General features: G+C 40.4%; 1 protein-coding gene and 1 pseudogene across 1 annotated transcript; one reads left to right on the top strand and one right to left on the bottom strand.

Annotated features, from left to right (window-relative positions):
* Positions 1 to 2791: 2791 nt before the first annotated feature.
* LOC145433284 (uncharacterized) lies at positions 2792 to 19139 on the bottom strand. The gene is made up of 6 exons (XM_080310333.1): positions 17856 to 19139; positions 15109 to 15343; positions 6141 to 6265; positions 5100 to 5415; positions 4260 to 4564; positions 2792 to 3108 (listed from the first exon to the last, which is right to left on the bottom strand). The coding sequence occupies exons 1-6, from the start codon at positions 17923 to 17925 to the stop codon at positions 2810 to 2812; spliced, it is 1350 nt and encodes a 449-aa protein (XP_080166459.1). The 5' UTR covers positions 17926 to 19139; the 3' UTR covers positions 2792 to 2809.
* Positions 13018 to 14890, top strand: LOC145459705 (uncharacterized; annotated as a pseudogene).
* Positions 19140 to 20756: the final 1617 nt, after the last annotated feature.

Genomic DNA, 20756 nt, shown 5'->3' with positions numbered 1-20756 from the left:
GAAAGCGCTGCATGCCTGCGCATATTATTCATTAATCTCTGCAGAAGCTTTGAATACATATAGCCGTCGGGTGTTGCGCAATGGATATGATACCGAGAATAACGTATAGCGAATCGGGCTTTCCACGACGCTGCGAAAGTATGGAAGACGAATGATCAAGGATAATCCGAGGATTATCAAAGAAAAACTGAAATAACTCCGTTTCTACTGGTTGGAATTGAGTCAAATTTGTTTTGCATCGTCTTTAAAGACAGCTCAACAATTTCATGGAGTTGGCAGAAAATTTGAATTTTTTTTTTCAATTTCACCTAATAAATTAAAAATTTTAATTGGATCTGCGGAGTCCTCTACTTGTTATAATTGAACCAAATTTGGTGCGCAGCGTTTTTTAGGGTAACTTGACAATTTAATCAGTGAATGGCTGGAATCCGGGAAAAAAAGTTATTTTTGAACAGCCCTACTGCCATGGTATCACAAGTGCAAGTTAGAACTTTGCCCCGATTTGCCCTGCATGTGTGATGTAGCAATGTGTCAGTATCTGAACTCCGCTACTTGTGCGTTGAATCGGCCGCTGCTGCACCATGTCGATTTGCACGGTGTTCCGTATCATGATAAGTCTTGAAATTTGGTATGGTATGTTTTGATGGTGATATCTAACACTGTTCCAACTTTCAGAGTCGCTTCGCTTGGTTTAGGGTAGTATTTTCGTTTCCAAAGTCGAGTGTGTGCTGATCCGTAATGTATCGCAAATAGATTTCACTCAAAAGCCGGTATTAGTCTCTAGTGATTTTAACGATGTTCAATGCCAATATCGGTCATGAGATTTGACACGGTATATGTCTTGACTTTAGTTTAGAACGCTGTGCCAAGTCTCAAGGTTGCCAAGTCTCAATGGTAAGGGCAGTAATTTCGTTATCGAGTTCGAGTGTGGTAGAGGTGTTCGCTGATCTGGCATTTACCACTGTATTGCGGATTTTACGCAAAAGCCGGTGTTGGTCTGTGCTAATTTTAACTGAGTTCCACACTGAGATAGGTAACGAGATTTCACATGGTATCATATCGATGATCTCATGAATCAGTTTACCAAGATTCTCGGTTTGCATTCAAATATTTACTTAATTTTATGTTCTCTAATGTCCATTCCACCGTGAAATTGTGACCTTCAAGCCATTTGCTTACAATCCCCTGTCAAGTGCGAATGTGCGCTAATTATATCGTTTTCGATGTCGGCTAACAGATGAGCACTCGATAAGCCCATTCCTCAATATGCTCGACGTTGGTCTGTCTGTATTGATTTTGACAGTGCACCATACCGAAATGGGTCATGAGATTGCGTATATGCTACTTATCGATGATGTCATGTATAATATTGTACAAGTTTACGGTTTTTATTCACGTAATTAGTCGGTAATATATTTCCCTATGTCGGTTTCGCAGCAGTATCGTCAGTAAGCCGTATATGTTGTATCACAGTCTCCAGTTCAAGGCCAAAATCTAAATCTCCTATGTTGTCCCCAGACCTAATTTCATTCCCGATATCGATCGTTATCTATCGCTATCGTTCTTCAAAGACCATTCAAAATGATGCGTTGAATTGAATATGACAGGGCCAATCTATGAGATAACAATGGCGTATCTGTCTGAACTCGATGACCATTCCTGTAAGGAATACACAATAAGTCAAGTCAGAGTCATATCTGCAGATTGTTAGTCAGGTCAAGTGCGAACATGAATCGTGTTGAATCTTTGCGCTCCGTACGCCGTTTATACAGTTTTCTTTGAAGCATGGGTTCCCAACATGAGCGATATCGCCCAACAGTGGGCTATTTTGATTAAGAGGGAGCGAAAACACCAAAGTGGGCGACTGGGGGGGGGGGGATTTGGGGCGAAAATGTTAGAGCGTCCAGTGCGGTATATTTAATTAACACGGCCAAAATATGCAAGTGAAAGCGGCTTATTCTGTATATGATGCAAAAAAAGATCAACTCAACAGAAAGTAGACGCGGAAATTGGTTTTCCGAGCTCATCACCTCGGAAAAGACCTTTTTCGTAAATTCACCAGCGAACAGAGTTAAGTGAATAAATTTCCCGATTACATGTCCTCTTTTTCGGATCGGAGAGGGGGTGAAAATTCAAGTCAAAATTGATAAGGCGGTGCTGAGTCGAAAAAGGTAGGGAACCCCTGCTTTCGAGCAAAAATTAGAAGTATAGAAAGAGACTTGGTCCTTTCTTAGGATCGGGATGTGCAAAGAGAGGCTCGATGCTTTAGCTGCGTTCTCTCGATTTTCAACGCTGTCATTCTGGGTATTCCAGATTTCAATGAAATCGTCATTGAACATTTTGCAACAATGAAATCACGCCGCGCACAATAGGCCTGCTGGTACAAACATTAAAATATGCAGGTATGGACTACTGTACTTCATATTTTCTTCAGAATAATTTGAAATACGTAAGCCTAGGTAACCATACCTAATGTCTATACCCCGTAGAAACTGTGTGTGACCACCATGAAGTCACATTTTCACGTCGGAATACACTATTATGACGTCATTTAGACAACATACATCGCGTGCACCTCCTGCCAGATCACTCGATATTGTCAAGAGCCACCACTGGAATAAACCATGCGCATGAGATCGCGCAAAGCGCGAAAAATTGTTATTGTGGTTAGAAATTTAGCAATTTCTCTAGGCTGGTCGGGACCCTAATTCATACTCTCGCGACCCATACTTTAAGTAACCCTGCTATAGCAGTCTGGGCCCTGACGACACGGACACATCAAATCCTCTCGTCCGTGTGATATATAGCTTTACTTTGCCCAAAAGTTTATTATTCGGCAACAAAATCGTATTTTATAATCCGAGCATGATCTTCCTTTCTGCATCACGTGTAGACATCGTAAGCCATCAGTGAGCGACAGAAATACGTCATCGCCGCTCGAGTTATCTGTGACTGTGCGCGCCTCCACGGCCGTTGGATTTTCGCATGCGGCGCCCGGATAGAATTTCAACAGTCCCTCCAGCGTTTCCGTGTCTCCAATTTCGTCTGGGGGGCCCAGGTTGTGATAACTTGTCCATTTGCTAAGCATACCGCATGAGCCGATCCTTTCTGATAAAATGAAAACGGTGGTGCTTACGGTCATTTCACTGTTTTCAACGATTGAAATGCCGATCTACAGTTGTTGGCTTGGATCTGATACTTTTCAATTGCAAGAATATGGTGCTGAGTGATCGCTCTTATTGCACAATAAACGACTGATGAGAATATTCGCACGCGTTTAAATAGCTTGTAATACCTGCGATTCCTTGCCCTTATAAGTTGCTCGTATAGGCTATCTATAATCGTGACGAACGGCCGCGGTGAAAGAATTTTTCAGCCGATCACTGAAGACATCTGCCGGTACAACTGATTTTTGACCAATGACCATGCTCCTAGTTAATTTATCATCATGGCCGAATTCGTTGTTACCAGTAAAAAATCTGATTAGCTTGTCATATAGTCTATTAATCACTCGTAGTTTGTGAAGCAGACAAGGGCCGATAAACGCCATCCATTGACTGATATAATGATAAATAGAATAGAATATAACATTTTAAAAATATACTAAGACATTGCCAACGGGGATATTCAAAGTCAAGTCACTGAAAGTTCAGAGCATTGGTCATCAACTAATTCTTATCTCCACTGCGGATCAGTGTTGGAACGACTCGAGTAAACTTTTTAGATGACTTCACTTGACTCGAGTCACTTGGCAAAAATGTATTGAGTTGAACTTAACTCGGCGTTTCAAAAATATGGATTGGCCCGTGACTCGAAGCAAAATTTTCAAGTCAATTTCAATTGATCAAGTAATCGGTGTCAACGAAGTCGCTGTACCTGTACAAGGTACTCGCTGACATGCCCTGTGTGACATGCCCTGATTGCGATAATAGAATGACTTGACTTGCCTCGAGTCAAAATTTGCAATGACTCGAGATTACTTATAACTCAAAGGTAGTAACTTGATCCCAACACTGCTGAGCATACGTGAGCTAAGCGTTAGTCCCAGTCGAGTATGTGGATTATTCGTATATTTGCTGAGTTTTCGTTGGGATCTACTTTCCATCCAATGGCACCTCTGCGGTCTCGACTCCATTCCCTTTGCTTTAATATTTCGCATATTGTTTTGTGTTAACATCACATGACACCGCATATTGAATCTGATCCGATTATAACACGTCGTTGCTGTATATATACAATGTAATTGCGAATGTACGTACTTTTATTCTTGAAATTTTTGTGTAGTATGGAGTTTTCCAAAATCGGCGTCGGTACCGTTAACGGCGCTTCGGGGCTAGTCGCTGTCTCAGATTGAGTGAGAGTGGACCCTTCATTTTCATAGCAACTCGTAATTAAAGAATATCCCGGCGAATTGGACCTCACGATAGATCGATAATCGTAAACAAGACAAGGCGTTACAATCGCTATATCAGAATGGACGAGCGAAGTGCTTTCAGTAGCTGTTTCTGATAGGGGGCAATCCTCTTGGTATAGAGTTGTCCCGTTTTGATCTTTAGTAGATATCCTGTGAACAATGTAGCAAGGGTATGTCTTAAAACATAATCGTTACGTATTTCAATGACTTGAGTCACGATTTCTCGAGAAGATATGTTAAATGCATTTATGTTGGAAACTATACGCCAAATTACGTTCTACAGCCTTGAGGTAGTTGATTATTATATAGTCATAATGGGATATTATGTCGCATAGTCTACATGGGCATGAACTTCCAATTATTGACATGAGATGTGATGACCATAAATTTCCATGTAAATGATCGCGATTTCGAGTCCGTGGACTTGTATTTGTACTTGATTAGAAAAACAAAATGAATATAGTATCCCTATCCGTATTGTAAATATTGGAGGCGCTCATTGCAGTTCCATCAACACTATTTGGATTTGATATGGCTCGGTTTCTCGTAGTATATCTTTTCAACTTCTACACCAGACTTTCTGCGTGTATGAGAATCTATCGTTCGCCAGCGATGAAACAAAATGTATACACCGATATCAGAAATTTCCGAAACAAATCGGGAACGACCAGCATCAACTTCTCACCTGCAGCTTGTAAAGTCGGTATTGAGGAAGTCAAAGACGGACGTGCGGTCGAAGAGCTGCGATGGCGAAAACTGATCAGAGATAGAGTGCGTCTTGGAATTGAAAGAAGACGCGGCGCATTTCTGGTAGAATCCTTTGTTGAACTTGGAAGGACAAAGCCGCTTTTTTATAGTGGCCCCTTTCTCACGGATAAGGTCCATGGCCGAGTCTATGGTATGCTGTGCGGTCTTCATCAGCTGGTGAAATTCTCCCATGGATGAAGATGAGTCGTACGAGTCGAAATTGTTAACGTAGAATTCTTCAAATTCGGTGCCGTCTGCAAATTTTCAGGTATGAGTCAGTGGAGTGTCCAATGGGGCGACAGGCGCTTGAACCTATATTTGTATTGTTATGTAGTCGGGTTAGTCGTCAAGATAAATCTTGCAATTTTGAAAGTATATATGTAACCACCTCCGATTAATTGCGAAAAGTATGCGATCCCTTGGCCAAATCTAGTTTTCGAAACTACTCAGTTGAGTACTTTCACATCTTCATTTCTACTTCTACTTGTTGTAGTTTTGACATGTCTTGGAAATAGATTCTTCTATACTTCTGCTTGAGTAGCAACCCTATCTCACCACTGACTTGCTCGAATCAATTGCGCGGTCAACGTCCCCTTAAAACGTGGAGAATTGGGTGCTTGCTAGACACTCGCTCATTCAAGACACCGGTATTTTGGAAGTATTATTGGCATTTTATTCCAGTTATTGAACATAATTTTAAGAGAGTGATTCGATACTGGCATGAATATTGGTTTGTCATTCGAATCAACTGTGAACCGATTCTGTTTACCCCCAATAATTAAACGATAATGTTTTCTTTTCGAGATACTGAGAACAGAGGTCGCATCCATGTCTGGATGAAACGCAATTCAGTTTACGCATTTTGAGCGGAAGGTTCCAGTAGAAAATACTATTTCCTTTACGCATCACAGTTGAGAACCAACCATAAATAAACCGTTCCTTCTATAGGCTACCTAATACAAGTGCCATGAGCGCTTACATAGATCTTTTATTGATCTGTCGTATTCGCTGATGCACGATTTCGTCGGCTCCACAATCATCGAGTCATATCGCAGCAAATACATCACCCGTCTTTGCCAGCATTTAGCACTGTCCTTCCTGCCACTGTTGCGAAAGAGAGAGAATTTGTGCGCGCAGGAGTACAAAGAGTTGAATGTGTTGAGGATTGCAGTATTTTTTGGATCCGATCCGGTTTGATTGATTTTAACAGTCTTGATCCCCCGAACCCGGCATGCGATTCTGTCTCTCGATTCGAAAACCGATGACTTCCTCTTTGCTTATCGAGAACCAGTCGATAATTCTTTAGATAATGTCTTGTAATAGCATCGAAATTGGAAACCGAACATTCAATTGTGATATCTATAGCCTACTTACTAAACTCATAGAAACTCTTTGTCTGTGAACTGCGGGATTTGGAAATAAGCCTGCCGAAAGTTGTCCATAACATGCAGGTATAACATCGCTTGCAATGTTCGCCAAATTCGGATGAATCATTAGGGGTCGCTATAGCGAGTAAATAATAAATATCATAATTAAATATTATTTATGTAATACAACTTATCACTGCCCGGTTATTTATATACAGTGACACCCTTAACGACTAAAGCTTGCATTATACTATCCTAAAACGTGGTACACGCAAACAGAACCTACTCTAGAATTTCCATACCCCTATATGAATTGGTGTATTTGTCTCATTTTCTCCATCTGGAACAGGTGTGGGAGCAAGATTTCGTACCAGAAAGTGTTATTGACCTGATTTGCACACTACGATAGAAATGGACTGAATACACTTCCGTTCAGAGATTAGAATCCAGTGCAGTGATTCCAAGCATCTTAATAGACCCGAGACGCCGATTCAATTCCTGCCAAAGCTCTGTTTATTATTTTATAACACAAACAACCAATGTTTTGTTTTTGGTATTCACGGTGTTTGTCGACTACTATGGTCCTTTTCAGCAAGCCAATTTTCTTCATTTTTATTCCGTAGCTGCCGACTTGTCGCACGGCCCACTTCTAGACTTTTTCAAGACACCGCTTTCCTGGATGATATGGCGAGGAGGAGCCTATAGATAAACCTCCAACACGTACGAAGGAATGCTGGAGTCGACCTCGGTTGAACTCGAACCCGCAGCGCATTTGTGTTGCAGCTGTGGATTAAACCACTACGCTATCTCGCCACACACACCCAATGTAATTTGCTCGTCGTAATGAATAGATCACACCATGTAACAAAATTTTGCAAAATTATTGATGTATTGTGTTTTAGTATTCCAAACTAATTACCAAAATACCATAATTTTTTCTGAAGTGTCCCAAATTTTGAAGAAATGTCAATTTCTCTAATTTTTGATTTTACTCATAATTGCTCGATATTGATCACAATAATTCTTTATTGGACGAAAGAAAACGTTAATGAAAAGGATAATATGAACAAATATAGCTTACTCATGCATCATGTAACAATGCAACACTTTAAAAATTGTCAGAAGTAGTTTTGTTTGCGTGACTTGCTTCTGTGAAATGAGAAATCTTCTCTCCCTATGGACCACAAATAACACCATGTAATAAAATTTTGCAAAATTTCAGTTGAGTAAAAATTTTTATGTATTGTGTTTTGCTATTCCAAACCAATCACTAAAATACAAAATTTTCTTCTGAACTGTCCCTAGACTTTGAGAAATGTCACTTTTTCTGATTTCGCGTTTTACTCAAAAATTGCCCTGTAATATGAATGCACTAACAAAAAGAAAGAATATGCACAATTACATCTCGAAATGCCTTGAATGCTCCTGCTTTTCCCGCAGTCATTTTATTGTCAAGTGCTTTACAAAAGATTGCCCACATTGCCGCATAGGCAAGGAGAACCTGCCACAGAAAAATACCCTGAAAATCGTTCATGCACTTTTCTCGACGAAGGACATCGACACGATGAACGCAACAAGTTCCCTAGTTCAACCTTGGAGTCCGAATTTCCGCATTAGATTTTTGAATCCCAACTAAATCATCAATTTCGCGTGGTTCTGGATTAATAGCTATATGAGATATGTTGAAGTCGTCTTTGGAGTCGTTTTCTGTATCTTTAAGCCCTGTCGACTCTTCTGGAGCTTTTTTGCCTCATAGTTTGGGCAGTGAAAACTTACTGCAATACGGAGCAGGTGCTTAAGAGGAGATGGCATAGAAGGATATGCAATGTCAAGTCATTGTTTAGTTATTCTGAATCTTGGAGTGCATGCAGAAATTGTAGTCACATATAAGGTTTCGAAATTCCCTTCAGATTCTTCAATAGCAAATGACATTGAATGTCGATCTTCCCCTAGCCATCCATCCACATTTCATCGGCATGTTTCACAGATTACATGGAATGCCCAGTTTTTATCTTTGTCTCCAATTTTCATGCCAAAGTACAGTTAAGCATAAAAAAAAAACTTATAGTTCTAACTATATTTTGTACTTAACTTGTCAAACTGATATGCAGGCCACAGATATGGCAAAAACAGCAAGCTGGTAGATTTCATTTGTGATGTTGACATTTATAATGAGATTATACTAATTAGGTCCACAATCAGCGCATTAACAGAACAAAACGAAAAGGAATTTGAGATTGCTTTCTGTGGCCAATACTGACTAACTGAGACTGAGAAGATGATCGTTACTAACTAACAACCAACTATTATGAATTGAATGATGGATCAATGTGACGTCATAGTTAATAGAAAATTCAATAAGAGAGCTTGAAATACACGGTGCAGGAAGTTTAAAAACCTTAAAATGACATTTTTAAACGACACTTGTGGCAAGAAAATGCCGGAACATGTTTTATCAAGGAATATGGTATAGGAAATATCAAAAAATCGGCTCAACTAAATTTTTGTTACATGGTGTCATTGTTATCTACAGTTACACAATACACAGGTACCAGAGGATGATCAATTGTAATTTGTAATTGACCTGAATGTAATTATCAGATTTTTTCATGTAATTGTAATTGTAATTGTAATTGTAATTTGATGAAATTTTTGCCTAATTACGATTTGAATTACAATACGTTGTTACTGAGACCTGACAAGCACTACATAAAATAATTAAGTATATTTATATAGGTGTGCTATGCGTGCCTCGTTAACTAGATAATTCAGCCATGCTAAACTGTTTACCATACTTCAGTAGCAACAGAAAACTTGGTAAATTACAATATAGTCTAAATCACGGGTCGGGGTCTCGGGATCCGATTTGCAATCTACTTTCACGTAATAGACCGCCGAACTCTACTTGACCACTGGATCATCAATCCCTGATGCAAACCTGGATTGTGATCATTCTCGACGAGCTTGCGAAAGCTTCCGCCAGCAGTTTGGTCAAATCTTGCTGGATGCGACGGGTATGTTAGTCCATGTCAGATTAAGACCATTTTTAAATACTTAGCATGTTTTTCACGCAGATAAGAAAGAATTGGGAGATTATTGCATTCAATACAGTACCTAGTCCAAACCAGTGTTGGGATCAAGTCACTACCTTCGAGTCACGAGTCATTTCGAGTCATTGCACATTTTGACTCGGGTCAAGTCAATCGATTTTCAAAGGTGACTCGAGTCAAGTCACAATTCAATTCAAGCTGCCTTTTCGAAGTATGTGGCACGATTACGTCATTGCATTTTGCTAGCTGTCTGAAATACAGATTGAGTGGTCATTGATTCTGAACCGATGAACGAATATAGAGTTAAATATACATAGACGCAAGAAGGCGCTGTATCGCTCACATATGCGTAGCACAGTTGCGTAAGTAATTGCATAGCCTCAGTTTATAGTTACCATCCAAATAGAGCATAGAGAATGGAGAAACGAATTGATAAGATGCAGTATCATTTATACATATTGATATGATACAATTCGAGTCTGCGCCAATGGTTGAGGAGTATATTATAAACTATTTTCGATTTCAATTTCAATAAAACAAGAGGTTTGGTTAAGGTAAGAACAGCGAACAGAAATAGATATTTTGATATTAAATTACTTTACTACTAGTTTACGATAACGTAAGCTGTAAGCTTCGATCGCCTCGTTTGTGGTCAATTTATTTGTGAGAGAACAATGGAGACTCAGTAAAACGCACGATCATTGAATAATTGGTCGCTCTCATGGGTTACACTATAGCGCAGGGCCGGCCAACCCGTGGCCCGCGAGAAGGTTTTGAGTGGCCCGCGAGGTAATTTCCGAAATTTGGAATGTTATCAAAAATGGATTGCACAGATTGTAAACTTGTGAGGCCAACCAAAACTTTGATTAGTCTGGCCGCAATACTTGAGGTGATGACTAAGATATCAGTTCCGACGTATTGGTAAAGTTCCGTCACATATTGGTAAATCTTCGTACACTACAATAAAGCAGAATGATTTGCGATGGATTTATCAAAAGTAAAAATTTTCTACACGCTTCGCGCAACATGTTGTCACTCGATTTCTTGATTTTAATATTGTTGCCCCTGTGAAAATGAAAGAGCGCCTATGTATCAGATTGAATCTAACTATATTCGCGATTACGAGACAGAGTGTCGTTCAACATATGCGACTTTGCTGCAATTGCACTCGCAGAAAGACCGTCGACTATGAAACCTAGGCACAAAATGATTGACGCATGTCGGTCGAAACTTTCGATATCGATATGTCCAGACGCCGATTACCTAGTCCTTGCAAACTGAGCCCAGCGATATACAGCAGGCCCGCAATATAGTCAGGTGACAATATTATTGACCTGTGATCTTCAAAAAATTTTCGCGCTTGGCGCGGCTAGTGGCCCGCGCAACAGTTCGTCAATCCAATGCGGCCCTTTGGCTGAAAAGGTTGACCAGCCCTGCACTAGCGGTTCACGAACAATCCGAATATATGCAAGATACAGTGATTTTTATCGACACCGATTACTTGATGACTTGAAATTGTCTCGTTTGCTCCGAGTCGCGAGTCAATCCACATTTCTGATACGCCAAGTCAAGTCATTTTAGCTAAGTGACTCGAGTCAAGTCAAGTCATACGAAGGTGATTCGAGTCAATCCCAACACTGGTCCAACCTCCCCCCCCCCCCCCCCCCAAAAAAAAAAGACATGAAATGGGTACGCAATTACGAGATTACATTTGTCAGGTACCGGAATATTGATTCTAACTTGTTTCCAGGTTGCGTGTGACGGCTGTGGTCGATGGACGCACGAGGACTGTCGCCCACGACAGCCGATACCTGATCCTGATGATGATTTTTATTGCATGCTATGTACCAAGATGTAAATTCTTTTGTTTATATATTTATTGGGGACATTTTACTGTGGTTTCGTTGCTTATTTATTATTGGCTTTTACTGTGGTTTCGTTGCTTGTTTCATAATGATTTTTAGTGTGGTTCCATTGCTTATTTCTCAGTCACTTTCACTGTGGTTCCACTGCTTATTTCTTTGAGACTTTTTCTGTGGTTTCGTTGCTTGTTTCTTAATGACTTTTACTGTGGCTTCGTTGCTTGTTTTTTTATTGTGTTTTCATTACATACTGTATCTGCAGACTGGGGCCTGAAATTCATTGCGAGTGTACAAATATGGGGGGTGACAGGGATGTAACCAAGTCAACAGGTGCCGAGTCATTTGACTCGAGTCATTTTCAATTCACCACCGTGTCAAGTCCGAGAGCAATGGGTCGAGTCCAAGTCATGGTGTTTACTGTTCTCCCATCTAGTTCAGCTTCAGGTCACTTCTGTGGAACTCTCGGGGGTGATATCGAAGGCCTCGGATGATTAATATGTTCATTGTAACCGATAAAAGGCAGATTTAGGGCCTATTTTTCATTTATAAGTCCTGATATACCATTCTTGAATAAATCATAGAATGAGTAAATCTATTTTTAAGAAAATGACTCAAGTCAGCAAAAAAATTGTGAGTCGAGTCATGACTCGATACATTGCAACTCTGGGCGGTGACACAATAATTTGAAACAGCTGAACATTCAATCATTTGGGATTCTGCCACCGCTTATTATGACAAAAATGTAACAATATATGCAATCTTAGGTATCATATAGTTGCGAGAACTTAATAGTCGCGCCATGAAATGATTTAGCCTCTGCTCAGTTTATATCAGACGCCAAACGCCGTATAGCTACTCGGCGTCTCAACATACCAGACGCCAAACGCCGTATAGCTAGCTACTCGGCGTCTCACCATATCAGACGCCAAACGCCGTATAGCTGCTTGGCGTCTCAGAAAACCAGACGCTGAACGCCGTATAGACATTTGGCCGCCGCTCGGCGTTTGGCGTCTGGCGTTCGGCCTCTGAGCGGGTTGAACCCCTACTCACTTGGCGACGCCTTTATGGCAATGCAGTTTTCAAACCCACTTTCTCTTTCTAATCATCGCCGAGAAATGGACTTCCTCGGAAGTGACATTCTCAATTACAAATTCAACTTACAGATATAGTCATCCGAAATCCCGATTGTTAGGTAGCTTGCTCGCAACGCCCGTTAAAACGCATGCTAGTAGCGCATCCTTGTGTTAACTCCGAACCATTTGAGGATTGAGTGCATAATATTCAAGTTTACTAAATCATATCGGTTAACGGCTTGGAGCAACTGATTGAGCATCGCACTGTCAGAAAGAGCAATTGAGGCATGGCTAGTTGGCTACCCTCGCGCGTGCTGCTCGGATTTATTGTAAAGCCGTGTTACCGAAGAATATGCAATTGAATCGCACGTTTACTGTTGTCCACGAATGTTGGTTTTGCTTCAAAATACACATGGTGTCACATATTCAACTGTCATTTTGCACTGTGTCGAATGCTCAAATGTTACGCAACCGTCATGATTAGTGGAGGTATAGAATGTAAACATGGAATGGCAACGACCGACTTTGCAGCTTCGTTCCGCTTCGCTGAGGCTGTATTTGAGATTGAGAACTGTTTTGCGTAAGCGACCGTAGGATTTCTGGCAATCCAAAAGTTATCTTCCAGAGCGCAAAATTTACTGAATCTGATCTTGATTGAAAGCTACTGTCGCTCCGATTTCGAAAATATAAATTTAAATATGATCAGGCACTGATCCACTTAGAATCCGCCCCCAAGTCTGAAATATCGGCATTGTCCGAACAATTGGAGAGCCGCAACGGGTCATTGTTATGGTCATTGTTTTACGATTATCTGATTGTTCTGAACAATGCACATTTCAGATGCTCAGGGTGATTTTTCTTCTAAGTCTGGAGCCTGACCATACTCTAATTTATATTTTTGGAATCAGTGCAACCGTAGCTTTCGATCAAAAACAAATTCAGTAAATTCTGCGCTCTGGAAGATAACTTTTGGATTGCCAGAAATCCTACAGTCGCTTACGCAAAACTATTGTGAAAAACAGCCTCAGCGAAGCGAAACGAAGCTGCAAAATCGGTCGTTGCCGTTCCATGTTTACATTCTGTAGTGGAGGCGTTGTAATAACAAATCAGTAGCCTATTTACGTAGAAGATATGGCGAACACGACGAATCCCAACTAGTTACTTTTAATTTAGGGCCTCTGTAACGTCACGCATATTCGATTTTGACGTCATAGTTGACATCGATGTGTGGTTCTTTGGGAACTACAATTAAAAATTTAGAGTCAATATGGCTCTTTTCTTTGAAAAAGGTTCCCGACCCCTGGTCCAAATCTTAATATTTCAAAAATGGATGAACAGCAAATAATGAACTCTTCTGAAACCTGTGCTAAACCATTTACTACACCACCGTCAGAGTTTTTTCAAGTCTTTGACCAGTATTGAGGCTTGCTGCAACAATTGCCAAAATAATTCAATTTTTCAACCAAAGCTTCATCAAACTTGATCACGCATTTGAAGAGATATTCTTATGATCTTCATCTTGAATATATAAGCCCCAAAAGAAAACACCAGGAATACACGAAGAAGACAAAGATAGACCAGAGTCAACCACCTGTCGAGTCATTTTTTCAAACTTCTTCCCAGCATATTTGCTTCATATCATGCCACTCAAAAAGCAAACCAAAAGCTCTACTCAAATCAAAAGCTTGTGATCAGTTACCATTAAGTATTGTAGCTAGTCAAACATTCAGAATTCTGTTGTTGACTGCTTAACCAAGATATGTAATACCAAACCTCTTAACATTTACAACTTTTATTATACCAAGGGTTATTCAGCAAATGGAAGAAGAGTTTTCTAGGTCTTACGTTGGGAAGCAGCTGGGAAAGATGGCCAAAATTGTAAATTCAGTACGAAAATCGGTGAATGCTACCTTTTATTTGCAACATAAGAAAATAACTTTAAGAGCACATAATGTGACAAGATGTAATTCGCAGCTTGTTATGTTACAAAAGTGTTTTAAAGGATCACGAAGAAGTCAACGCGGCTCTCACCTTGATCCAGTCACGGGAAAAAATAACAAATCAAGATTATTTGGCATTGAGTGAGCTCGTGAGTGTGCTACTGCCTTTCAAGGAAACAATGCCCCAAGTTGAAGGAGAAAATACCGTGTAATATCCTCTTGTATTTGTTCGGTAGTGCTTGGCTTACTGAAAGCAATTGAACAACTAAAAAACTCTAATCTCCTGCCAGAAACTGACAGCTAATCTTAAAGACGCTGTTTTTAAAAGATAGTTGCCATATACCAATTCTCCTGACAACTGACTTGCATTTCTTCTTGATCCACTATTTAAAAACAGCTGGATTGAAGATGACGTTGAAAAAGAAGCAATACGTTAGTAATTTGTAATTGAGCTGAATGCAATTGGTTACATTTTCTTGTAATTGTAATTGTAATTGTAATTTGATATTTTTGGCATGGAGTAATTGTTATTGTAATGTAATTAAAACATGCAAGGGAGTAATTGTAATCGTAATTAAACTGATTTAATGTAATTGATTCAACTCTGACAGGCACTACGTCGAAATACATTTGCCACCATCGCAAATTGTCTTACCTGCAGTATGATCTGTCAGTCGCGGTGTACCACAGACTGTCTCGCAAGACGAAGTTCACCACCCCCCGCCACGATTTGAATTGTTGCGGACGTTTCCTCTCCATGCACTCGGTAAAGAATGCGGATAACTCTTCGTCGACATCCTCCGCACAGTTAGCGCAATCCGCACTTCTTTTCTTCCTGCCACTAAAATCCAGCGGGGCGGTTGGCTTCGTGTGCGCCGCGATGTGGCAAGCTGCATGTTGAGGGTTACTGAAGTTATCCGAAATTATATACATTCAACTCCGCTTAAAGGGGCACTACACTCTAAAAATGATGTGGTCTCAAATTGAAGGGCAAAACGAAAAAAAATTGACCCCAGCCATTTTCTTCAGAACGCCACCGTAATGGAGCTGCAATTTATTGAAATTTACACAGGACCTTCACACTCCAGCTGTCGCGGCTGCGCGTCATTTCTTAACTCGTTACATGACAGAATGTCTTCACCATCGCACTTGCTCGACGCGATTAGGCAGTCACTCAGTTTACAGCCGATGTTATGAAGGAAATATGTCTTACACGCGAAGGTGGTTTAGATACGGCGTTCAACGGACGATGTTCAGTTCAGTCAGGAGATTTATGTCTAAATCGGACCTAGTGTATTCTATTTCTTTAGGACAAAAATAGATCATGTCCTACTCTAAAGGTTGTGGACTGAAATTACAGCTTGAAAATTACAGCTCTATAGATAGCTTTGCATAAATATACAACTGTAATGGCATCTCAGTATCAGGCAACTGGCAAATATTATAAAGTCATGACACAAATCCTCAGGACACTTTTTCAGAATTTTCAGACTTGCAAAACCGGAGGAGAATTCTGACAAAATGGTAAATTTGTCCCACTTTGTGGTCGGTTGAGTAAAAAAATAAAAAGGTCAACTTTCCGCTCAGCTCCCGAAATACCCGCCGGAGCGTCACTTCGGTGCTGATTTACGGCATCTCAGTCGAATTGGGCTATAAATATGACCAAAATTCTCAGAAAAGAGGACAATATCTCAAAAAAGAGGACAAAAGGGCGTCCTCCGAGGACACTTTCAAAAAAGTCAAAAAAGAGGACAAATCCTCTTAAAAGAACACGTATGGTAACCCTACTTAACATCATACGTTGAGCGCCGGTACATTACGCCTATACTTAACGTAACTAAACCACCCTGGTGTGTAAGACAAAATTCCTTCATAATATCGGCTGACAGCTATCTAAAGTTTGTTCTCTAAGTGATTGCCTAATCGCGTCGAGCAAGTGCGACGGTGAAGATGTCGCGCCATAAATTTTATCAACGGGTCAAGAGACGATGACGCGCTGCCGTGGCAGCTGGAGCTTGAAGGTTCTATATGGAAATTTCAATAAATTGCAGCTCCATTACGGTGGCGTTCTAAAGAAAATGGCTGTGGCCAAATTTTTTTTTTCATTTTGCCCTTAAATTTGAGAACACATCATTTTTAGAGTGCAGTGCTCCTTTAATTCGAACACCGGATAACCCGCACAACCGTCTTATTCTACCAAAATGCTCGGGTACGAAACAAAAGTTAAAATTGCACGTAAAAAACTTTGGATAATTCGAACTCATTCTCGCTATTTCTATCCTTTGGTTATGACGAAATACGTAGTAGGCCTACTTCGTTCGTTTTAATACAAGATGAGTGATTAGTGCGAGACAAAGGCGATCCATGAAGTAACAATCGACAATGAGCTCATGCAAGGACACAATTGCGTCCATCTTGTAGAACAGGATGTGGCATCATCATGCAGTTATTCAAATTCACTTGACGCCAAATTCAAGACGCAGCCGCAACGTAAGCGTACGGGACCGTTGGTTTGGTGGATTTAGCATTCAATTAGCGTTGATAGCATTTCCAATAATAATATTGTGCCCCGCTAATAGCTTTTTGATTTTTATTCCCACTGTTTCGTGGTGTGGATTTTTCAAGTGAGAATACCGTTTAGGCCGTTTCTGCATGGCTACTACCACATTCGAAGAATAACTGGAATATTATAATCCTAAATGAGTTAATTACACAGTAATACAGTATCTGTTGAATTCCTATATATAAAAATATTGTACATACAACTATCCTGAAGGTATAACTCTAGTACGTTTCATGCGATCAGTACCGATTACTGCAGTATAACGCAGCTGCAATTCATTTATTACGCAACAGTAAAGTATTTCTACCGGATTGCGTGCATGCCTTTATGCATCACCATTGACCAATGACCACGAAACCAACAATTCATTCTCCGTTTAATTCGGATAAAGATGTTTCTTCGCTGAATTCAGTCAAAAGTAAGCGGACCAAAAATGGTCGAATTAAGCGATTAGAGTTCGAAAATTTTCCAATTTTTTATAATAAATTCAAAATTTTCCAACTTTAATAGCTTCACTGATACTTGTAGAAATAGAGCCAAATTTGGTGTGCAACGTGTTTTTAGTCAAACTAACAATTCTAGCTAATAGCCGAAAAAAATTGAAAAAAGTTAATTTTGAGCAACTCTAATGTACATGATGGGGAAATCGAATCGAAATAACGCGTAGATGTAGAATGTTGCAACTTTCATTTGAGTTTATACCAGTGAATCATGGATAGCCTCACCACGTCTCTCTACCAAATAGAAATTAGCGCGATAAACCCTCATTTAAGTTATTTTGAACACGCTCTTATGATTATATGAGGTAATATTTTCTGGTACTCATTGTCTAAGCTCACCGTTACTAACGGAGACATACAGTACCAGCGCAGCTGCCGTGTAGCACAAAATATTGCATGATATCCCCATTCTGCGTCAACTCGTTTCCCAGCTACCGACTTGTGCGGTCTCAAGTGAATGAATGAGCATGTAGCAATTATGTACTATAGCGGTGTAAATGAGGATGATGTGGATATATTTAGGCCAAAGATGGACAACAAGGGCAAATTTTGTAATCGTGATCGATGTCATTATATTGTGTCCAGCGCAGATTTACAGGTCGGCAAAATTAGTACGTGCTAGTCATCACGTGACAAGGGCGTTCTGAAGGCGGACAGTGTAAGTATGGTACAGGGTAAATTAAGCTGTTCAACATTATTAAAATCATCTTGTCATACTCATTCATTATCTTGTGGCGACATGCATACCGAACGTCACGGTAGGTTAACGCAGTTAAAGTATGCAAGTAGCAAACTTTGCAAGTATCAAATTAAATGCTAGGAAAAACTTTGTCCGTTTGCCTAAAATGTGACGGCGGAGTTCACGCGGAGGCAGTCTTTGCAAACGCGCAAGTTAAAATGAACGGCATCTACGGCCGTAGGCGAGTTCATCCCAGTACACTGCTGAGGGGTTAAATAATTATTAGTCACGGGTTTGCGTTACATGTCATGATGTTTCCTAGGTTCAATCGGATTAATAACGGTTTTGCGGTGACAGAAGATTCGATGTGTGATTATCATGTTTAAAGTCATGTCCAAATAGCGGAGAGCCTCTTGCTGTGCTAATTCTAAACATAAGTCAAGCAGCTGCTACTGAATAAATAAATGCTCGCCTGTGTTAACACTAGATGGGATCTCGTTTCCAACATCGTCGTATTTCCCTCTAATTGTTGGCTGATTTTGATTACCCTTTATCCTGAGATCTTCTCATTCGCCGCGCACGGCGTCGAGTGTTTGATTGCGAACCCTATGAAATTACCACGTGTTCTGCAGAAATAGACGGATTCCAAGTCCATGCCAAGTCCGAATCAGACATTCCAAATAGTGATAAGTCCATATCCGATCCAAATCCGGCAAATATCATCGAATCATTTTTTCCAGATCCAAATCTAAATCCATACTCATCTCCGATGTGCTGTCCTGACTTCCGGTCTTGCAGAATGGAAGGACCCGGAAAATACGTATCCGCTAGAAGGCGTATTTGAATAATCGTGGTTGTCTGTTTCATTTGCATGGTGTTTGCTATGTCTATTATATGAGACTATAGATACCTAACCTACTGATAGATACGCAACCCCCGTCGTCACGCTTGCTTACCCGGAGGAAATTACTGCTGAGCAATCTGAACGCAACATAATTGCTAATCCCATAGCTGACGACCCGCGTGCTTAATTTCAATAAATTTGATCTTATTTGAAAGCTGCTATCGCACTGATTCCGAAAATATACATTAAAATATAATCAGGGCAATGGAAACCCTTTGAAATACACCACGAAGTTTGAAAATCGGCATTGTTCTAAACAATCGCAACCACGCAAGGGTCATTGTTACGGTCATTGTGCTGCATCGCTGCGATTGTGCGATTGCGGCAGTAGCTTTCAAATAAGATCAACTTTATTGAATTTAAGCTCGCGGGTCGTCAGCTATGGGATTAGCAATTATGTTGCGTTCAGATTGCTGAGCAGTAATTTCCTCCGGGCAAGCAAGCGTGACGACGGGGGTTGCGTATCTATCCGTAGGTTAGTTATCTATAATGAGACTCAGTCGCATTCCACCCTGAGGAGAATAATAAATTGATATAGAATAAAGCTCGAGTGCTTGGGTAGGGACTCTTAAGTGACACATGGTCGCAGTGAAACCCGCAACCCATCACAGTGGAAAGGGTAAGACTATATAGCTTAGCTATACCGTACCGAACTTGCTAATCATCAATCGACCCCCATCACTGTCACTTGAGCATGTCATCTCTACGTATAGCCCAGTTCAGGGGTGTCAAACATACGGCCCGCCAAGCCATTTCATCCGGCCCGCGGACCAATTCTGAGTTGACTGATATATATTTATATTATCCATCACATTTGAAAACAAATGTTGAGATTTTTTGTTGGAATTCCTTCCATTAAATAATGCCCCAAGACAGCAAATGTATTACCACTCGTCTGTTGCGTTGCGGTTTCTTTCTAGATACCAAAGGGAAAAAATTGACTTTATCACCCAATTTCGAGAAGGCATGGGGTCCACGCTAACTTTAGAGTTTTACGGAAAAATGAAACAAAAAACGCAGTTATTCATAAAAGCAAAAACGCACATGCGAAACCGTTATAAGCAGTTTACATGTCGAATATAGTGGTTACTGGTTATAGAAAAATACAATGCAAATATCCGTGGTTGCACTGCTGTGTCACTTCTTACTCAAAAGGTGTCCGGCCTCCAGACCAACCAGAATAGCCATTGTTCGCGAATAAAGGCGTTGCTACTTGCTAGAATAACACCCCTATGATCCATGGTACAATGCAATATACTGTTATCTGTACATGCTTGATAATAAAGTACTCAAGTGAAAAGATAGGGCATGATTTTGGAATCAGTTGACTGGTGGGCCCGCGAGCGATTTGAAGGTTTGAATCCGGCCCGCCACGCAATTTGAGTTTGACACCCTGGCCTAGTTCAAACGAGCGTGATATCAAAGAATATCTAGACCAAGAACTGTCTGCGCCACTTGCTGAGAATAATATTATTCGATGCATGCCATATTGAAACTATACTATTCATCAATAGTGTAAGAGAGCCCTGTAGGCTGATTATGTCTGTCGTTACCCGTTGTGGTAAGAGATCATTGATATAAGATACGATGTCCTGAGATATCCCATCGAGAGCCTTCACAAGAATGTCTCGAATTGTGTAAAGGTGTAGGTACACCC

The sequence above is a fragment of the Botryllus schlosseri genome, chromosome 2, assembly GCF_051294905.1.
Source record: "Botryllus schlosseri isolate E-star chromosome 2, Bs_hap1, whole genome shotgun sequence".
NCBI classification, from domain to species: Eukaryota; Metazoa; Chordata; class Ascidiacea; order Stolidobranchia; family Styelidae; genus Botryllus; species Botryllus schlosseri.
Note: the sequence above shows the minus strand (reverse complement) of the source record. Positions and strands in the feature narration are given on the sequence as shown.